Source organism: Silurus meridionalis, chromosome 14 (genome assembly GCF_014805685.1).
Source record: "Silurus meridionalis isolate SWU-2019-XX chromosome 14, ASM1480568v1, whole genome shotgun sequence".
In the NCBI taxonomy this organism is placed as follows: domain Eukaryota; kingdom Metazoa; phylum Chordata; class Actinopteri; order Siluriformes; family Siluridae; genus Silurus; species Silurus meridionalis.
In genome coordinates, this window is record NC_060897.1 from 154,168 (window position 1) to 171,667 (window position 17,500).

Here is a 17,500-nt window from a genome sequence, read left to right on the forward strand (position 1 = left end):
TATCCATCTCCACCAGGTTCTCCCCAGTTTGTCTGTGCCTCTGTGATAACGTGTTTATCAGGATCTCACCGTTCCTCCAGCTGCTCTGCTGAGCTGTAGACGTTACCATGCTGCCGAGGAGGAACAGAAGAGGAACACTATTATAGTGAGCACATGTACTGTACAGTTGTGTAGTAGTGACGCCTCTGTGTAGTTTCTCTGCCCAGAACTCTTATCACAGAACTGCGTTCCCCACCAGAAGACCAACACACTTCTGTGATAAACCGGGGCGTGAGATTGGAACGGCGCTGAAGCGGGAGGTTACTGTATACACGCACGTGCTGCTAGTGGGCGTGGCCTGTCCTGATTAGACATGTTGGACCTCGACTAGACCTTTAAATGTTCAGTGGTGAGATGTTTCATTTCATATTCAAATGAAGAATCTGGAAATAATCCATGGGTTCCTGAAGTTGTGTCCTGAGCAGACGAGTATTTATTTACAAAAATCCCACCTGTTTGTGTTGGATGTGATTGACACCCCTGTGGGCGGAGCTTGATGAACACAGGTGGGAGTCATTGCAATGCTATAGGCAGGCAGGTGATCAGGGTTGGAGAAGGTAATGAGGGTGTTACTGTGTAGAAGATTGAGGATTAGAGTGAAGTGTGTGTGTGTGTGTGTGTGTGTGTGTGTGTGTGTGTGTGTGTGTGTGTGTGTGTGTGTGTGTGTGTTGAGGTTACAGTGTGATGGAGTGGACGTTTCAACGTGACCTTGTGATCCAGAAGAATAAAGTCCATCAGTGTTTATTTTATAGCCTACTGTAAACTGTGTTCTCCAAGTCACTGGGATCATACATGGGTCAGGTGTGTGTGTGTGTGTGTGTGTGTGTGTGTGTGTGGTCATGTGACCTGTATTGAGAAGTGAACCCAGTTTTCCTGTTCCTGTGTGTGATTAGATTGGATTAGATTAGATTAGTTATGTATAAGTATGACTGTATGTATGTTCTTTGAGATCTGAATAAACTTGACTGGTCTGGTGTGATCTGGAGAAACGTTCTTCACGGTGACCTCGAGACTTTTTATTCTGTCCAGAAGCATCTGTAAGTTTTGTTCATCACCATGGTAACAGTTGTATTTGTAGGTGTGGTGCGAGTCTGCGTTCTCGCGGTGTGTTTGAGTCTCACACGTCACTTCCTGTGAACCGGGCAGAGAATTTAATCTTTGACACCTGGACAGGAAGTGACCTCACGCTGAAACACTCGCTGTACTGTGAGTGAAGTGTGCATTGTTTATTCAGGTATTTAATGAGGTGGGCGGGGCTTTAATTCGAGTCTCAGTATTTGACATTAGGATTGCGTGTGTTCATCTACACACTCGTTGTGTTACCATGAGGTTTGTGCACACTAAAATATTGAAGATGCTTCATGATCTACCACACACATGTCCTCCATCAGCTGTGTGTGTGTGTGTGTGTGTGTGTGTGTGTGTGTGTGTGTGTGTGTGTGTGTGTGTGTGTGTGTGTGTGTGTGTGTGTGTGTGTGTGTGTGTGTGATGATTAAATGAAATCCATGCAAGATGTCAGCATGAAGTTAATAGTAAAAAGTTAATTAAATCAGTATAGTCTCTTGAGCACACCCAAAACTGGATAAGATCTTATTTGAGTGACCAACATCAGTGTGTACAAGTAAATAACATCAAATCTGCGTTTAGAGCCACCTCGATGGGAGTGCCGCAGGGGTCTAGTTTGGGACCCTTGCTTTTTAGCATCTGTATATATGATCTCCCTAGAGTGTGTTTGGACGTTGACGTAATCATGGGTGCTGATGATACGGTGATCTTCACTTATGGGGAAAACGAGCTGGAGGTTACTTACAAATTATCCAAAGGAATGCAAAAGTTGTAGAATGGTTGCAGACGTCTTGTCTAACCTTACATTTTGATCTCAATGTTTTTCTCAAATAAACGTAGGTTACATCTAACTCAAAATATTCAAGTAAATGAGCAAAATATTAAAAATGTAAAGGAAACAAAATATTTTGGTCTAATTATTGATTTGAGTCTGGGTTTTAAAAGTCATATAAAAAAACTTGGTAATAAATTGAAATTAAATTTGATGAATTATAAACATATTAGAAATTATTAACTACGGAAGCCTTGAATATATATTATAATGCTATGATTGTTCTGCATCTACTGTATTGCATGTCTAGTTGGTCTCAGGCGTGTAAAACGTCTTTAAAATTACTAGAATCATTCTATAAAAGGGCAATAAAAATTCATGATAAAAAGCCTCGTCAGTACCATCATTGTAATGTACTGAGTAAATATAATATTTTGAGTTTTGAGAACCTCATTAAACATAACCAAATTTAAAATTATCCATAATATTTCTGCTCCCCCATTGTGGAGAGTGCAGCGTTCCAAGATGCAGAACCACTTCTGGTCAACATTCGTTCTTTTATAAAGCAGCAAGCCTTTGGAACACTCTTCCAAATGATATTATTTTATGTACAAACTATAGCACATTTACACGCCTGACCAAACAGTGGCTATTAGCAAAGCAAACGTGTGAGCACTGAATGACTGTGATTTGATCAATGTAGACTGTGAGTGAGTGAGTGCTAGATTCATGAAGTGGAGAGTGTTTTATGATGTGAGTGAAGTAAGGTTTTCTTGTATAACTTCTGTTCAATTATGAAGTGGAGAGTGTTTTTAGTGATTTTATTGATGTGAGTGAAATAATGTTTCCATGTATGATACTGTATGTATTTCATGACTTTTGCAAATGTAACATCTGTCTAGGGACTGCAGGTGGAAATGAGCATTTTTTTGCTATAACCTGGCACATGACATCTCTTCTTTCTCAGACTAATGTTCTCTGTGCATTGTCCCTGATTAAGTACAAATAAACTCATTCATTCATTCAAAAGGCGTGGCCTGTGTGCCTGTCAGTCTCGGTGAAGGAGGCGTGGCCTGTGTGCCTGTCAGTCTCGGTGAAAAAGGCGTGGCCTGTGTGCCTGTTGGTCTCGGTGAAGAGGCGTGGCCTGCGTGCCTGTAGGGCTCGGTGAAGGAGGCGTGGCCTGTGTCCCTGTCAGTCTCGGTGAAGGGGGCGTGGCCTGTGTGCCTGTAAGGCTTGGTGAAGGAGGCGTGGCCTTGGTGCCTGTCAGGCTCGGTAAAGGAGGCGTGGCCTGTGTGCCTGTTGGTCTCGGTGAAAGACGCGTGGCCTGCGTGCCTGTAGGGCTCGGTGAAGGAGGTGTGGCCTGCGTGCCTGTAGGGCTCGGTAAAGGAGGCGTGGCCTGTGTGCCTGTTGGTCTCAGTGAAAGAGGCGTGGCCTGTGTGCCTGTAAGGCTTGGTGAAGGAGGCGTGGCCTGGGTGCCTGTCGGGCTCGGTAAAGGAGGCGTGGCCTGTGTGCCTGTTGGTCTCGGTGAAAGACGCGTGGCCTGTGTGCCTGTAGGGCTCGGTGAAGGAGGCGTGGCCTGGGTGCCTGTCGGGCTCGGTGAAGGAGGCGTGGTTAAGTCTCAGACTGAAATCTGTCAATAATAAATATAAGGATTATATTCAGTGTGTAGTCGTGCTGCTGTAGTCTGCATGTCTGATCTGATGTGTGTTCTGCTTTGTGGTCCTGTTCCTCAGGTAAAAGTAAGGAGGCTGAGATCAAGCGCATCAACAAAGAGCTGGCCAACATCCGCTCCAAGTTTAAAGGAGACAAAGCTCTGGATGGATACAGTAAGAAGAAGTATGTGTGTAAGCTGCTCTTCATCTTCCTGCTGGGACACGACATCGACTTCGGCCACATGGAGGCTGTGAACCTGCTCAGCTCCAACAAGTACACCGAGAAACAGATTGTAAGTGTCTCTCTCACACACACACACACACACACACACACACACACACACACACACAGAGCGGGAGTCATGTGAACCTACAAAGAGCAGAGAGAGATTACAGGTCACTGTACTTTGTACCAACTTTCTTTCTCTTTCTCTCTCTCTCTCTTCCTCTGTCTCTCTCTCTCTCCTCACACTGTCCTCCTGTGGAATGTGATGATGTCAATGGAGCACTTCCTGCCAAGTTGTTGTTTCATGAGTCCTATAAGCTAAAGCTGTCCTGCATTTATCGTGTGTGTGTGTGTGTGTGTGTGTGTGTGTGTGTGTGTGTGTGTGTGTGTGTGTGTGTGTGTGTGTGTGTGTGTGTGTGTGCGCTCGTCAGCCTTGCTTAGGCAAATTAATCAGTCAAACATTTCCCTTTTCCTTGTTTTAATTCTCTCACTCAAGCTTTCTAAAGTGTGTGAGACAGAGGGTGTGTATTTCTACAGCTATATAAATATGTTTTTGAATGTCTTACACACACACACACACTAACAAGGTTTTATTTTTTATTTTTATAGTTTAGTTTTATTACTGGGGATGGCTTTGATGTTTTATCACCCAGGCCTGCTTGAGGGGGGTGTGTGTGAGTGTGTGAGCGTGTGTGTGTGAGTGAGACAGACAGACAGACAGATCTGATCCAGCCCTGAGTTGGAGTGAATAATGAAAGTGATGGTTCTGACTCGGTGCTGTTTATAATAAACGGAGTGATCGTGTTGAAGGATAAACACTGAGCTGGAACACACAGGATGGAGTTCATGTCTGTAATTATGGGTTTTTAGAATAATGTACACACTCAAACACTTTCACACACAGTGACTTCTTTATGACTTCTTCTCTCTGACATTCCTGTTTCTCCGTTTCTCATCTCCAGTAGACTTTAGTGATCTGTGGTGGAAACATCATCACTGGCTCTGATCCAGGAGCTGCTTTCACACCCAGCAGTGTGTACCTCCAGTCTGAATGAGTGCTAGTGCTCGCCAGACCCTTGTAGATTGAATGCTGTGTGTGTGTGTGTGTGTGTGTGTGTGTGTGTGTGTGTGTGTGTGTGTGTGTGTGTGTGTGTGTGTGTGTGTGTGTGTGTGTGTGTGTGTGTGTGTGAGAGATTATCATCTTCTCGGATGTTTATCTGGTCTTTGTAGAGAGATCTCACACACATTAGCTATTGTTCTCTGAGTCTGTGTGGTCTTCAGTGAGGGACATGCTGGAGTCTTACAACTCATTTCTCTGTCTCACACACACACACACACACACACACAGGCCTGAAGCAGTAGTAGGTTAGGAGGCTGCTGGTTCTCTGTCAGATGAACTGCAGTCTAATGACCTCGAGGCCAAAGTGCAGCAGTCTGTGTTCCTGCCACCTGCTTCCACCCTGAACACACATGAGTGCAGCTTCATGCAGAATCAGTGCACTACTTCCTGTTAGAGGTTCAGTGATGGTGATGGTACTGATATCGATATCTGGTTTGGATTGAAGTCACAGATAACCGATTAATCAACCGAGTTTTTAAACTGGATACTGAATAAAAACACACTTCATATAAAACAGTACTGAACTTTATTACACACAATAAAAATACTGACTCCTGAAAGTGTGCAGAACTGTTCTGAATAAATTAATAAATAATAAATATAATCTCGTGTTTAGTCTCGCGTCTAAAACCACACACGGAGTATTCCAGCTGTTCGATCTCCACATCCCACACGCTATTGTTTCCATAGTAACGGCTCGTTCTATCTGACGGATTGAAAGGGAAATATTTCGGAGGGTTTGTGTAAGCGTTAAAGAAGGAGACTCCAGTTCCAGTGCTTCAGATCAGTCTTTAGAGTTTCTCTTTACACTGCTGAAGATCAACATGAAGTCTCAGGGAGTTTTTCCTTTACCACAGTCACCACTGTCTCACTCTTTCGGGAGAAACATCTCAGCAGTAAACATGTTTATAACCTCTTTAACCCTAACCCTAGTGCTCTACAAACACACTGTGTGCAGTTCCAGGATAAGAATCATCTATAGGATGAGATGATCACACAACATACTCACTTTAATCCAGAATCACATCAGATCAGATCATCACCCAAAACATGTCCAACTGCAATATGCATGAAAATGTCAATGATTTTCTGTCCTGTGACTAATATTTTAATCTTTCTCCCTCCCTCCCTCCCTCTCTTTCTCCCTCCTCCATCCCTCCTCCCTCTCTCTCTCCTCCCTCCCTCCCTCCCTCCCTCCCTCCTCTCTTTCTCCTCCCTCCCTCCTCCTCCCTCTCTTTCTCCTCTCTCTCCTCCCTCCTCCTCTCTTTCTCCCTCCCTCCTCCCTCCCTCCTCCCTCCTCCCTCCTCCCTCTTTCTCCCTCCCTCCATCCCTCCCTCCTCTCTTTCTCCTCCCTCCTCTCTTTCTCCCTCCCTCCTCTCTCTCTCTCTCTCTCTCTCTCTCTCCTCCCTCCCTCCTCTCTCTCTCTCTCTCTCTCTCTCTCTCTCTCTCTCTCTCTCTCTCTCTGTATCAGGGTTATCTGTTCATCTCGGTGTTGGTGAACAGTAACAGTGAACTGATCAGGCTGATCAATAACGCTATAAAGAACGACCTGTCGAGCAGGAACCCCACCTTCATGTGTCTGGCTCTGCACTGCATCGCTAACGTGGGCAGCAGGGAGATGGCCGAGGCCTTCGCTGGAGAGATTCCACGCATCCTGGTGGCAGGGTGAGAAAACCAAACCACAGCTCAGGGCAAAAGCAACGGATTTACAGGGAGTTTATAAAAGTCTGTGAGCAAAAAATAGCTACAGAAGACATGGAGAGGGAGGGAGAGAAGGAGAGAAGGGGGCAGGCTTTCAGAAACATATCACCTTCCATATAGATGGTGGTGGGGGCAGATCTTATGAACCTAATCGATTATAAATAATAAATATAATATAGCGCTCTCTGTGCAGCACGTAGTTTTAGGTATAAAACAAAGCGCGTGAGCTCAGTGGTTCACCTCTAGAGGACGCTCTCTCATAATGACAGCAGACTGGAAGCTGGGAAACTCCCGGTATGGATTTAGTGATCAGTTATCAGCTGTGATTTAATCCAAAAAATATAAACTCTTGTCAATCAAAACTGTATTGCAGGTACAGTAATGTGTTTGACACTGTGTGTGTGTGTGTGTGTGTGTGTGTGTGTGTGTGTGTTTCAGGGACACGATGGACAGTGTGAAACAGTCAGCTGCTCTGTGTCTGCTGCGTCTGTATAAGACGTCTCCGGATCTGGTGCTGATGGGAGAGTGGACCTCCAGAGTGGTGCATCTACTGAACGATCAGCACATGGTGAGTCTGTGTGAGAGCACACACACACACACACACACACACACACACACACACACACACACACACACCCCAACTATGCAGGGGTGGTCCCTGTGCAGGGGGTAAAGGGTCCCGTTCGCACCACATATTTATACAGACTCAGCAGATGAGATGGACGAGTCGCTCCTTTGTACTGTTTATACTCAGAATGAGTTGAAGTGCAGGTCAGGGGCAGGAAATATTAGTAGCAGGTGGTTCTCTATAACGATGGATACGTTACCACGACCTCATCACGAGTCAACAGTCGTACAGAGGGTACTGTGACGGTGTTTCCTGCTTCATGCTGATTTATGCTTTTTATTTTCTGCTCTAAACTGATGGGTTTCTTCTCTGCACCTCTGACGTATCCTACACCGTACGCTGCTGCCTGTGCCGCACAATCTTCAATATTTTTACCATTTTTTATATCGCTCTCGTCGTCGTGCGATCGCAAACTCGTACCATCGTAACTCGGGAACGTTTAAGGTGCACCAGGTGAGATTTCACTAATCTGTTTTGTTTGGTTTGATGTGTGAATAATTTTCATCTGTATTCATTAAGCTCCGCCCACAGGACCTACACTGGCCAATAGAGACCATGTCCACATAAATATGAAAACGCAGTGTGGACTGAGTAAAAACAGAGGCTTTAGAAAGCGATGACATGATTTACTCGTTGCCGCGACAACCAAAGTGCCGGAAAGTAAATAAACAGCATAAAAGTAAATAAAATTGTCTTTGTGAAGTACAGAGACGTGAGCGTTTTCACACGTTTCAGTGTGGATGAGCAACTTTTGGGAAACGCTTGTTTACTACCTTTTACTCACGTCACTCACGTTTCATCTGTTGTTTATTTTACCTGTGTTCTACAGATTATTTCTACAAATAAAAATAATTCTAGCAGTTTTAATGTGCGTGTACGTGTGTGTGTGTGTGTGTGTGTGTGTGTGTGTGTGTGTGGTAGAGGATGAAGGTGTTTATTACTAATTCAGGTAACTGTATACAGGTTGTGTATTTGTTTTGTGTATTTAGTGTAGTGGTGGGATATTTATGGTGTTTGGCAGATCCCCTTATTCAGAGTAACTTCTCATTCATATAACTGAGCAGTTAAGGGCCTTGCTCAAGGGCCCAGTAGTGGCAGCTTAGTGGAGCTGGGATTTGAACTCTAAACCTTCTGATCCAGCACCTCCAGGCTACCTCGGTTGGGCCCTTGAGCAAGGCCCTTAACCCTGTTTGCTCTAGAGGTGCTGTATCATGGCTGATCCTGTGCTGCTGAGATATGGGATAAGATCATGATTTATCTGTACCTGTTTGTGTTTGTGTAGCTGAACACCAGTGTGTAGGTGAAGTGAGAGGTGTTTACATGTAGTTTATTATAAAAGCTACATTCTCCTGTTTACACTCTGCTCCTCAGGAAGCAGGTTTATTTACTGTGCAGGTTGTGGCTCAGTAAAGAGCAGCAGCTGAAGAAGTCTGGTCTCTTTCAGTCTTCTACAATCTCTTCCAAACACCTGCACGTTATAAACATGTTCCTCATTCTGTCTCGTGTGTGTGTTCCAGGGTGTGGTGACTGCAGCCATCTCCCTCATCACCTGCCTCAGCCAGAAAAACCCAGACGAGTTTAAGACATGTGTGTCCTTGGCCGTGTCCCGTCTCAGCAGGGTGGGCCTCTCTAACACACACACACACACACACACACACACACACACACACACACACGCACACTTATTGCTGTGTGTTTTATTAAACGCATGTCTCTTGGTTCAGATCGTGTCCTCGGCGTCCACCGACCTGCAGGACTACACCTATTATTTCGTCCCTGCTCCCTGGCTGTCCTGTAAGCTACTGCGTCTCCTGCAGTGCTACCCTCCTCCTGAGGATGGCGCTGTAAAAGGCCGTTTGGTGGAGTGTCTAGAGACGATTCTTAACAAAGCCCAGGAACCTCCAAAGTCCAAGAAGGTGCAGCACTCCAATGCCAAGAACGCCATCCTGTTCGAGGCTATCGCTCTCATCATTCACTATGACAGGTGAGTGTCCTGTGTCCCCTCCTGTGTCCTGTGTCCCTCCAGTGTCCTGTGTCCTCCAGTGTCCTGTGTCCTGTGTCCCTCCAGTGTCCTGTGTCCCTCCAGTGTCCTGTGTCCCCTCCAGTGTCCTGTGTCCCCTCCAGTGTCCTGTGTCCCCTTCAGTGTTCTGCACATCACGTTCACATAGTTTAATTTTTACCAATTATAGGTAGATTTATGTTCATTTATCCTGTGTGTGTGTGTGTGTGTGTGTGTGTGTGTGTGTGTGTGTGTGTGTGTGTGTGTGTGTGTGTGAGACAGTGAGCCGAACCTGCTGGTGCGTGCGTGTAATCAGCTCGGTCAGTTCCTGCAGCACAGAGAGACTAACCTGCGCTACCTGGCCCTCGAGAGCATGTGTACACTCGCCAGCTCCGAGTTCTCCCACGAGGCCGTCAAAACACACATCGAGACGGTCATCAACGCTCTCAAGGTCAGCACACACACACACACACACACACACACACACACACACAGCAGTGTGGTTAGGAGTGTCAATGTTCATCATGTCGTTCATTTCCACCAGGGGCCCTAAACAGTTTTCTGTGAGGGCCACGTAATTATTGCTGGTGGGGTTTAATGGGGTCTGGAACAGGAAATGCCGCGGGCCGGAGTGACTAACAGTATTATTGTGGGAAATTTTATTATCATTTTAAATGTATTTATTTTGTCTCCTAATGCTGGATTACTGTACAGACACGTGAGCATCACTTTTCACACACCTATTAAAAGTGCATTATTACTATTATAATGACATTTCAGCATATTCATGACTAGTGAAATCAATAGATTTACGTGTGGTTGGTGTGTGAATCCAATAAATTATTAGGCTTCGTTAATAACTAGAGGTCGAGTGATAGTGGATTTTACAGATACTGATTGCTAGTTTAGATCCAGTAATCTATTAGACAATTTCTTTAAATGGATACTGGATAAAAACAAAATTTAACTGCACTTTACTGCACAGAAGTAAAAAAGTACCGTAATTTCAGACTATTAAACGCACCCAAATATAAGCCACACACAGTGAATTTTACAAAGATGTTTATTTTGAACATAAATACGCCGCACCTGTCTATAAGCCGCAGGTGTCTACACTGAAACTAATAAACTTTACACAGGGTTTAATGAAAGACAGTGTCTGTTACACGGCTTGTATCTAAACAGTAGCCTACCAAGAAAGTGATTGTTCACCGTCTTCCTCCTTCCTTTCACAACTATTTCTCTCGAGAGTTTATCTTTTGGCATCGTCATGAGTTTAAAAATCACCATCGGTGAATCTTTTCTCCCGATGCCGTGCAGCTCAGAACACAGGTGAAGTGTGTTTTCATGCCCGGTTGTTTTCAGCGTGACGAATGATTCACATTTCCTGTAGACAGTCCGAGTGAGCGGCAGGTCAAACCTCAGAGGAACATCATCCATATTTATGATGTGGTGCGGCCCGATTCAGTGGAAGTGCATCTGATTTAATATAAAGAGTTTCATTGGTTTACCTGAACCCATTCTGTAATTTCATTGGTCTAATGTTATGGGGTTCAGTTTTTTGGCTTGAAGTTTGTGAAACCGGGAAAAACCCAGGAAAAATCCATAAATTAGCCGCTTGTTGTTTAAGCCGCGGGGTTCAAAGCATGGGAAAAAAAGTAGCGGCTTATAGTCCGAAAATACGGTACTAATGATGAAAACGTGCTAAATGTAATATGAATATCGCAGTCTCGCGTGTAAGCGCAAACAGCACGTAGTGTCGGTGATTGTCCTCTAGAGGCCGCTCTCATACTGACCGTGGACTACAAGCTGGAAAAACTATTGGTATGGATTTTTGTCGATAGATGATATTTACAGCCATCAACCATCAGTCCCTCCACCTCGATTAATAACGAAGGGACATTTCAGTTTGAAAGCCAACCTTTATTATCAAATACAGATCTGATACGAGTAAAATTTATATTTACAATTATATTTTCTAAATATGTCTTTGGCATTGTTCAGTGTGGTGGGGGCCGTAGTTTGGGGACCCTGAGTTTTTCAGTCTCTTGTTTTCCTAAAATCTTCCCCACATTGCGGTAGCGTTGTAGATCTTTCCTCACTGTAGGAAAGGAATTCAGTTATTTCACACTTCACCACTAGAGGGAGATACACAGTTTTCATCACAGTGCACTGTCCCCTATCAATAGTATAAAGAGACAGAACACTGAGCAGCTGCAGATCATTTAACATCACGCAACCTACCGAACAGCCGCTAGCAGATGATCGCAACAATCACACACGAGATCAATCCTAAACCCAGTCAAGTTTAAATGTTCTGAATCCTGAACCGTGTTTTTACTGAGGCGCTGGGGGGAGTACAAGCTCCTGATCAGCGCACACCAGATAGTGAAACTCTCTTACCATTAGACCTTCGAGCTGGAGAGTAAAGTTCCTTACACTCACTGCCCTCAGAGTTTAGAGACAGATTAGACTTCTGAAAGGAACTAAAGTTCTCCACAAAGCTGCCTGAGGAGACACCACATGTGCACCATGATAAAGTGAAACTTCACACGTCTCCTCATCACCTCCATCTCTTTCTGTTCTGCCTGTGAATAATAAGAGTGTGGATGTGTTTATTAGTGTTCTTCTGTCCATCTAGACGGAGCGTGACGTCAGCGTACGTCAGAGGGCTGCAGATCTGCTGTACGCGATGTGCGACCGCAGTAACGCTAAGCAGATCGTAGCCGAGATGCTGAGTTACCTGGAGACAGCGGACTATTCCATCCGCGAGGAGATGGTGCTGAAGGTGGCCATTCTGGCTGAGAAGTACGCAGTGGACTACTCCTGGTACGTGGACACCATCCTCAACCTGATCCGCATCGCCGGCGACTACGTGAGCGAGGAGGTCTGGTACCGCGTCATCCAGATCGTCATCAACCGCGACGACGTGCAGGGCTACGCCGCTAAGACCGTGTTCGAGGTACACACACACACACACACACACACACACACACACACACACACAAATAGAATACAGTTTTTCCCCTAAACTCTATTTCGGGATTGTTCACTTGACCTCTGACCCCAGGCCCTACAGGCTCCAGCGTGTCATGAGAACATGGTGAAGGTCGGGGGTTACATCCTCGGGGAGTTTGGGAACCTTATTGCTGGAGATCCTCGTTCCAGGTGAGTTCTGTACCTGCCCTGCCTTTTTTCTCCCAACCTTCTGGAACACACCTGAGGAGACCTGCCTAATAATAATAATAATAATAATAATAATAATAATATACATCTATAATTCTCTCTCTCTCTCTCTCTCTCTCTCTCTCTCTCTCTTCCCCCAGTCCGCTGGTTCAGTTTAATCTGCTCCACTCGAAGTTCCACCTGTGTTCGGTTCCTACTCGTGCTCTTCTCCTCTCAGCTTACATTAAGTTCATTAATCTGTTCCCTGAGACGAAGAGCACCATCCAGGAGGTTCTGCGCTGCGACAGTCAGATCAGGAACAGTGACGTGGAGCTCCAGCAGAGAGCCGTGGAGTATCTCAAACTCTCCTCCATTGCCAGCACTGATGTTCTGGTGAGATCTTTCTGTGAAGCTTCACCCACTGGCATCCTACCATCAAAATGTTATGGAGTTAATGATTAATACACCACAGAACCTTCAAGTGTGTGTGTGTGTGTGTGTGTGTGTGTGTGTGTGTGTGTGTGTGTGTGTGTGTGTGTGTGTGTGTGTGTGTGTGTGTGTGTGTGTGTGTGTGTGTGTGTGTGTGTGTAGGCCACAGTGCTGGAGGAGATGCCCCCGTTCCCTGAGAGAGAGTCCTCCATCTTGGCCAAGCTGAAGAAGAAGAAGGGTCCGGGTGCGGTTTCTGGCACAGAGCTGGAGGACGGAAAGAGAGAGGGAGGAGAGCTGAACGGGGGAGGAGGAGAGCGGCCTGGAGATGGATCTGCCATCGCAGCATCCAATGCAGTGAGACACACACACACACACACACACACACACACACACCACCAGGCCTGGTGTAGGATTCATCACTCAGCAGAAACACACACTCAGGAACAGCACTGCTGTGTTCGCACTTCAGTAGGAAATGAGTCGGCGTAAATACCAGCTCTCCTTACAACAGAAAGGGAAGTCCCTCAATTTTTCCACACACACACACACACACACACACACACACACACCATCTTGTCCATGAACTCTTGACAGTGGACAGTTTCTCTGTATGAAACGCAGCCTTTATTCATCACATAAATGTGCCCATTCCAGTCTCGTCTTAACTCACTTTCTCCACTCAAATATCAGTAGATTCTCATTTTAAGACTTTCATGAGATTTGATGTGAACTGAGTGGCAGCTGAATTAGTGGCATCACAAGTGTGTGGACCAGTTTGCTTGCTGGGTCGCTGGAGTTGTTGCGAGGTGCACGTGTGACGTTTCAGACCGCTTTGTCACGTCTGACTGAGGTACTCGTACGCCGTATGATGTCACATGAGTGTTAACCGGGGACATGACAAAACGTTTAGCACAGAGGGGGAATTCAGTGCTGGATGTGCTGATATCATGTGACCTTATTGGCCCCGCCCCCTCAGACGTATTGAACCGCTCGTGTTACTGAGGTGAATCACGTTTTTATGCTTTGCTCAGAAGACGGTGTGTATCCGGTGACGTGTCAAGCACCACTCACGTGTTCTTCAGGAAATGTCACATACTTGTTTATAGGGGATTATTTTTGTGTTTTAAATTTCATTAATGCAACTGAACAGCTATGGAGTTAGGGGCCATGCTCAGGGGCCCGGGATGGGATTTGATCTCACCTTAACCAGTAAACCATCCCCTCCACAGATGTTCATGATTACACACAAAATCAACAAGAGATTAGATTCCATTTTTTTTCCCAACTATATTAAAGTTCCTTGTTATCGGCTCACCTGCAGTTTAGTAAATTCCCAGTTTATTCCTGTTAATTCCCACATATTCCCATGGAAAGTTTCCAGGCCTGAAATGTGCTGTAATTTTGCAGCTCTAAACACAACTGAGTGCAGTCATGTGACTTTAACTGAATCCTGTCACATTCTCTGTGTGTCTCAGTCCACTCCGTCTCCTTCAGCCGATCTCCTCGGTCTGCGCTCCGCTGCCCCCGTAAGTGTGGCCCCGCCCAGTGCAGGCAGCCTATTGGTGGATGTGTTCTCGGAGGCGGGGCCTGCTGCTCCGGCCGCTGTGGTCAGTGAGGATGGTTTCCTCAGGTGAGTAACTGTTTGTAGTAAACACTCTGACGCTGTAGTGCCTCGTCATACTGTCTGCTCTTCTGTGCTTTCACTTCTCTGTTCGTGTGTGTGTGTGTGTGTGTGTGTGTGTGTGTGTGTGTGTGTGTGTGTGAGATCTGGTTTACCTTACTCTGTATGTGACTGTCTTTCTTTTTCTCTTGCTTTTTTTTCTCTTTTCTCTCTTTTCCTCCCTTTTCTGTGTTCCTATCTGTGTGTGTGTGTGTGTGTGTGTATCCCTCTTTGTCATCGGGCTATGGCAGAGATCTGGAACCCCCTACTGAGAGCTCTGACTCCTATTTGGCTGAGGGTCCTGGGGACTCTGAGTAAGAGGCCAGTGGTTGGCTAACGTGTCCATATGCACACACACTTCACGTGACTGTACACAGGTTTCCATCCCGGTGCTTATACACAGCGTTTCATCTCCTGTAGCATTGTGTGGATCAGTGCAGTGAAGGCGGCATGTGACCCCCTGTAGTGTTCCCCTGTGAGAACGGTTTCACTGAGGGACATCAGGCAGATGATTGGTTGAAGCACTTTAGAGATTAGATATTTACTGTGCACGTGGTTCCTCTTCGGCGTTCTCAGGTTGGTGAAGTTGTCTTCACATGTCCTCTGCATGAACACTTTCTCCGTAACGCACCACATTAAAGCTGAAAGGATCCTGGAATTCCCCGTTCAGTCCATTTAACTCCACATGGAGCACTGTGTTTCCCACGGACCGTTATTACAGACGCACCGCTAAACTCTGAAGAGCTCTGGACAGGTAACACAGAAGCATGAAGGAACAATAGAGGACTGGAGATAAAACAGCGAGCAGTGAGGAGAAGATTCAGGACAGAAAACACCAGAAAGTTTTTAAAACTTGGGATCATTTCAATCTAAAAGATAAAGAAACACGGTACAGGGGTACAGGGGTACAGTGGTACAGGGGTGCAGGGGTGCTGGGGTACAGTGGTACAGGGGTGCAGGGGTACAGGGGTACAGGGGTTAGGGTTAGGTCCATGTTCAGTCCTTTACAATCGATTTTTCTATTTGTATTTATACACTGCGTTCAAAACGTCCCTGCATCACACACTGAACACCAAACCCAAAGAAGTCTGCATGCTTCAAAATTGCCTTCGATCCGTTTGTGTACGTGCGCTCTGACGTGTGTTTAACACGTGTGTATGGAGGATGGAAACCTTCCTGGTGATTATTCGCCAGAACTTTGTATCGAAGTTGTTGTTAACGTTGCCGTAGTAACCACAGTGTGTCTGTATGTGGTGTTTGTGCTGAACTGTGTGTGTGTGTGTGTGTGTGTGTGTGTGTGTGTGTGTGTGCTGAACTGTGTGTGTGTGTGTGTGATGTGTTGTTAATCTATGCTGTGGCCAGAGCAGGGTTTTATCACTCACACTAACCCTCTGCTTTTATTTTCTCTCCCTCACTCCTTCTCTCCACCTGCATCATCAACTCTCTGGCTGTTTTTTGGCTGCTGCTCGTTTGTTGTCCTTCTCTTCATTCCCCCTCACATGCATCCATCCATCTCTAAACTGTTGGCTTGTCTTATCCATCTCATCGTGGGGGTTTTTCTCCTCTCCCTCATCCCTCACTCCATCGCTCACTCATTCTCAGCTCTGCTCCTCCTTCTGTGGCCTCTGAAGATCCCACTCCTCCTCTACCTGAGTCAGACGAGCTGCTTAACAAGTAAGAGTTGCACCTGGGGCCCTGTCTCCTAACACCTGATCTCATTTAGGACTGTAATGCATGTGGTGCTGTGGCTGGTCTCTCCCTCTGTCTGTCTCTCCTCTCTCTCTCCTCTCTCCCTCCCTCTGTCTCTCCTCTCTCTCTCCTCTCTCTCTCTCTCTCCTCTCTCCTCTCTCTCTCCTCTCTCTCTCCTCTCTCTCTCCTCTCTCTCTCTCTCTCTCTCCTCTCTCTCTCTCTCTCTCTCTCTCTCTCTCTCCTCTCTCTCTCTCTCTCTCTCTCTCTCTCTCTCTCTCTCTCTCTCCTCTCTCTCTCTCTCTCTCCTCTCTCTCTCTCTCTCTCTCTCTCCTCTCTCTCTCTCTCTCTCTCTCTCTCTCTCTCTCTCTCCTCTCTCTCTCTCTCTCTCTCTCTCTCCTCTCTCTCTCTCTCTCTCTCTCTCTCTCTCTCTCTCTCTCTCTGTCTCTTAAATACAACCCAAATTCCAAAAAGTAGGGACACTGTGTAAATAGTAACGCATTACTCATATAAACCCATATTTTATTCACAATAAAACTTCAAATGTTTAAATTGAATTTATGCCATTGTGAGGAAAAAATAAGGTCATTTAGAATTTGGACCATGTTGAACAGGATCATGTTTCCCACTGTGTAACATCACATCTTCTGTCTGTGTACATCTGGGACCTGAGGAGAGCAGTTACTGAAGATCTGGGAGAGGAATGTTGTTCCATATGTGTGTGATACAGGATTCTCGCTGCTCAACAGTTCTGGGTTTCCTTTGTTGTGTTTTTCGTTTCATGATGCACCAAATGTTTCTCTTTCTCCCTCCTTCCTGCTTTCTCATTTATTCCCTTTTTCTTTGCTCTGTCTACACCTCCATCTCTATACCTCTCTCTTCCTCTATCTCTCTCTACTCTTCCCTCCCTCTGTCTCCATCTCTCTCTCCTGTAGGTTTGTGTGTAAGAATAATGGGGTACTGTTTGAGAATCAGCTCCTTCAGATTGGTATTAAATCAGAATATCGCCAGAACCTCGGTGAGTAACAGAGCAAACTGTAATCCACCTGCACAGAACACACACCAGGTTTCTCACGTGTGTGTGTGTGTGTGTGTGTGTGTGTGTGTGTGTGTGTTTGCAGGGAGAATGTACTTGTTCTATGGCAATAAGACATCAGTGCAGTTTATAGGCTTCACAACCACTGTTAGCTGCCCAGGAGAACTTCAGTCTCATATCCTTTACTACACACACACACACACACACACACAGGTAACAGACAGGTGTGTGCCAGCTGTAGTGTGGTATCTCCTTGACTGAGCTCACAGCTGAATGTTCAGCTGAAGCCTGTGGATCCTCTGGTGGAAGGTGGAGCTCAGGT

General features: G+C 45.8%; 1 protein-coding gene across 3 annotated transcripts in view; it reads left to right on the forward strand.

Annotated features, from left to right (window-relative positions):
- Nucleotides 1–17,500, forward strand: part of ap2a1 (adaptor related protein complex 2 subunit alpha 1) — a 29,903-nt gene that overhangs the window by 3,561 nt on the left and 8,842 nt on the right. The window contains exons 2-17 of one of the 3 annotated variants that reach the window (XM_046866116.1): nt 3,610–3,821; nt 6,346–6,539; nt 7,014–7,143; nt 8,721–8,822; nt 8,928–9,187; nt 9,485–9,653; nt 11,844–12,164; nt 12,273–12,370; nt 12,529–12,760; nt 12,959–13,150; nt 14,272–14,426; nt 14,708–14,770; nt 16,059–16,130; nt 17,078–17,160; nt 17,264–17,353; nt 17,446–17,500. The exon at nt 17,446–17,500 is cut by the window's right edge and continues 69 nt beyond it. In XM_046866116.1, the coding sequence (XP_046722072.1) occupies nt 3,610–3,821; nt 6,346–6,539; nt 7,014–7,143; nt 8,721–8,822; nt 8,928–9,187; nt 9,485–9,653; nt 11,844–12,164; nt 12,273–12,370; nt 12,529–12,760; nt 12,959–13,150; nt 14,272–14,426; nt 14,708–14,770; nt 16,059–16,130; nt 17,078–17,160; nt 17,264–17,353; nt 17,446–17,500 (2,428 nt within the window). The remainder of the gene's footprint in view (nt 1–3,609; nt 3,822–6,345; nt 6,540–7,013; nt 7,144–8,720; nt 8,823–8,927; nt 9,188–9,484; nt 9,654–11,843; nt 12,165–12,272; nt 12,371–12,528; nt 12,761–12,958; nt 13,151–14,271; nt 14,427–14,707; nt 14,771–16,058; nt 16,131–17,077; nt 17,161–17,263; nt 17,354–17,445) is intronic. The other 2 variants (XM_046866117.1, XM_046866118.1) reach the window with 2 other exon arrangements.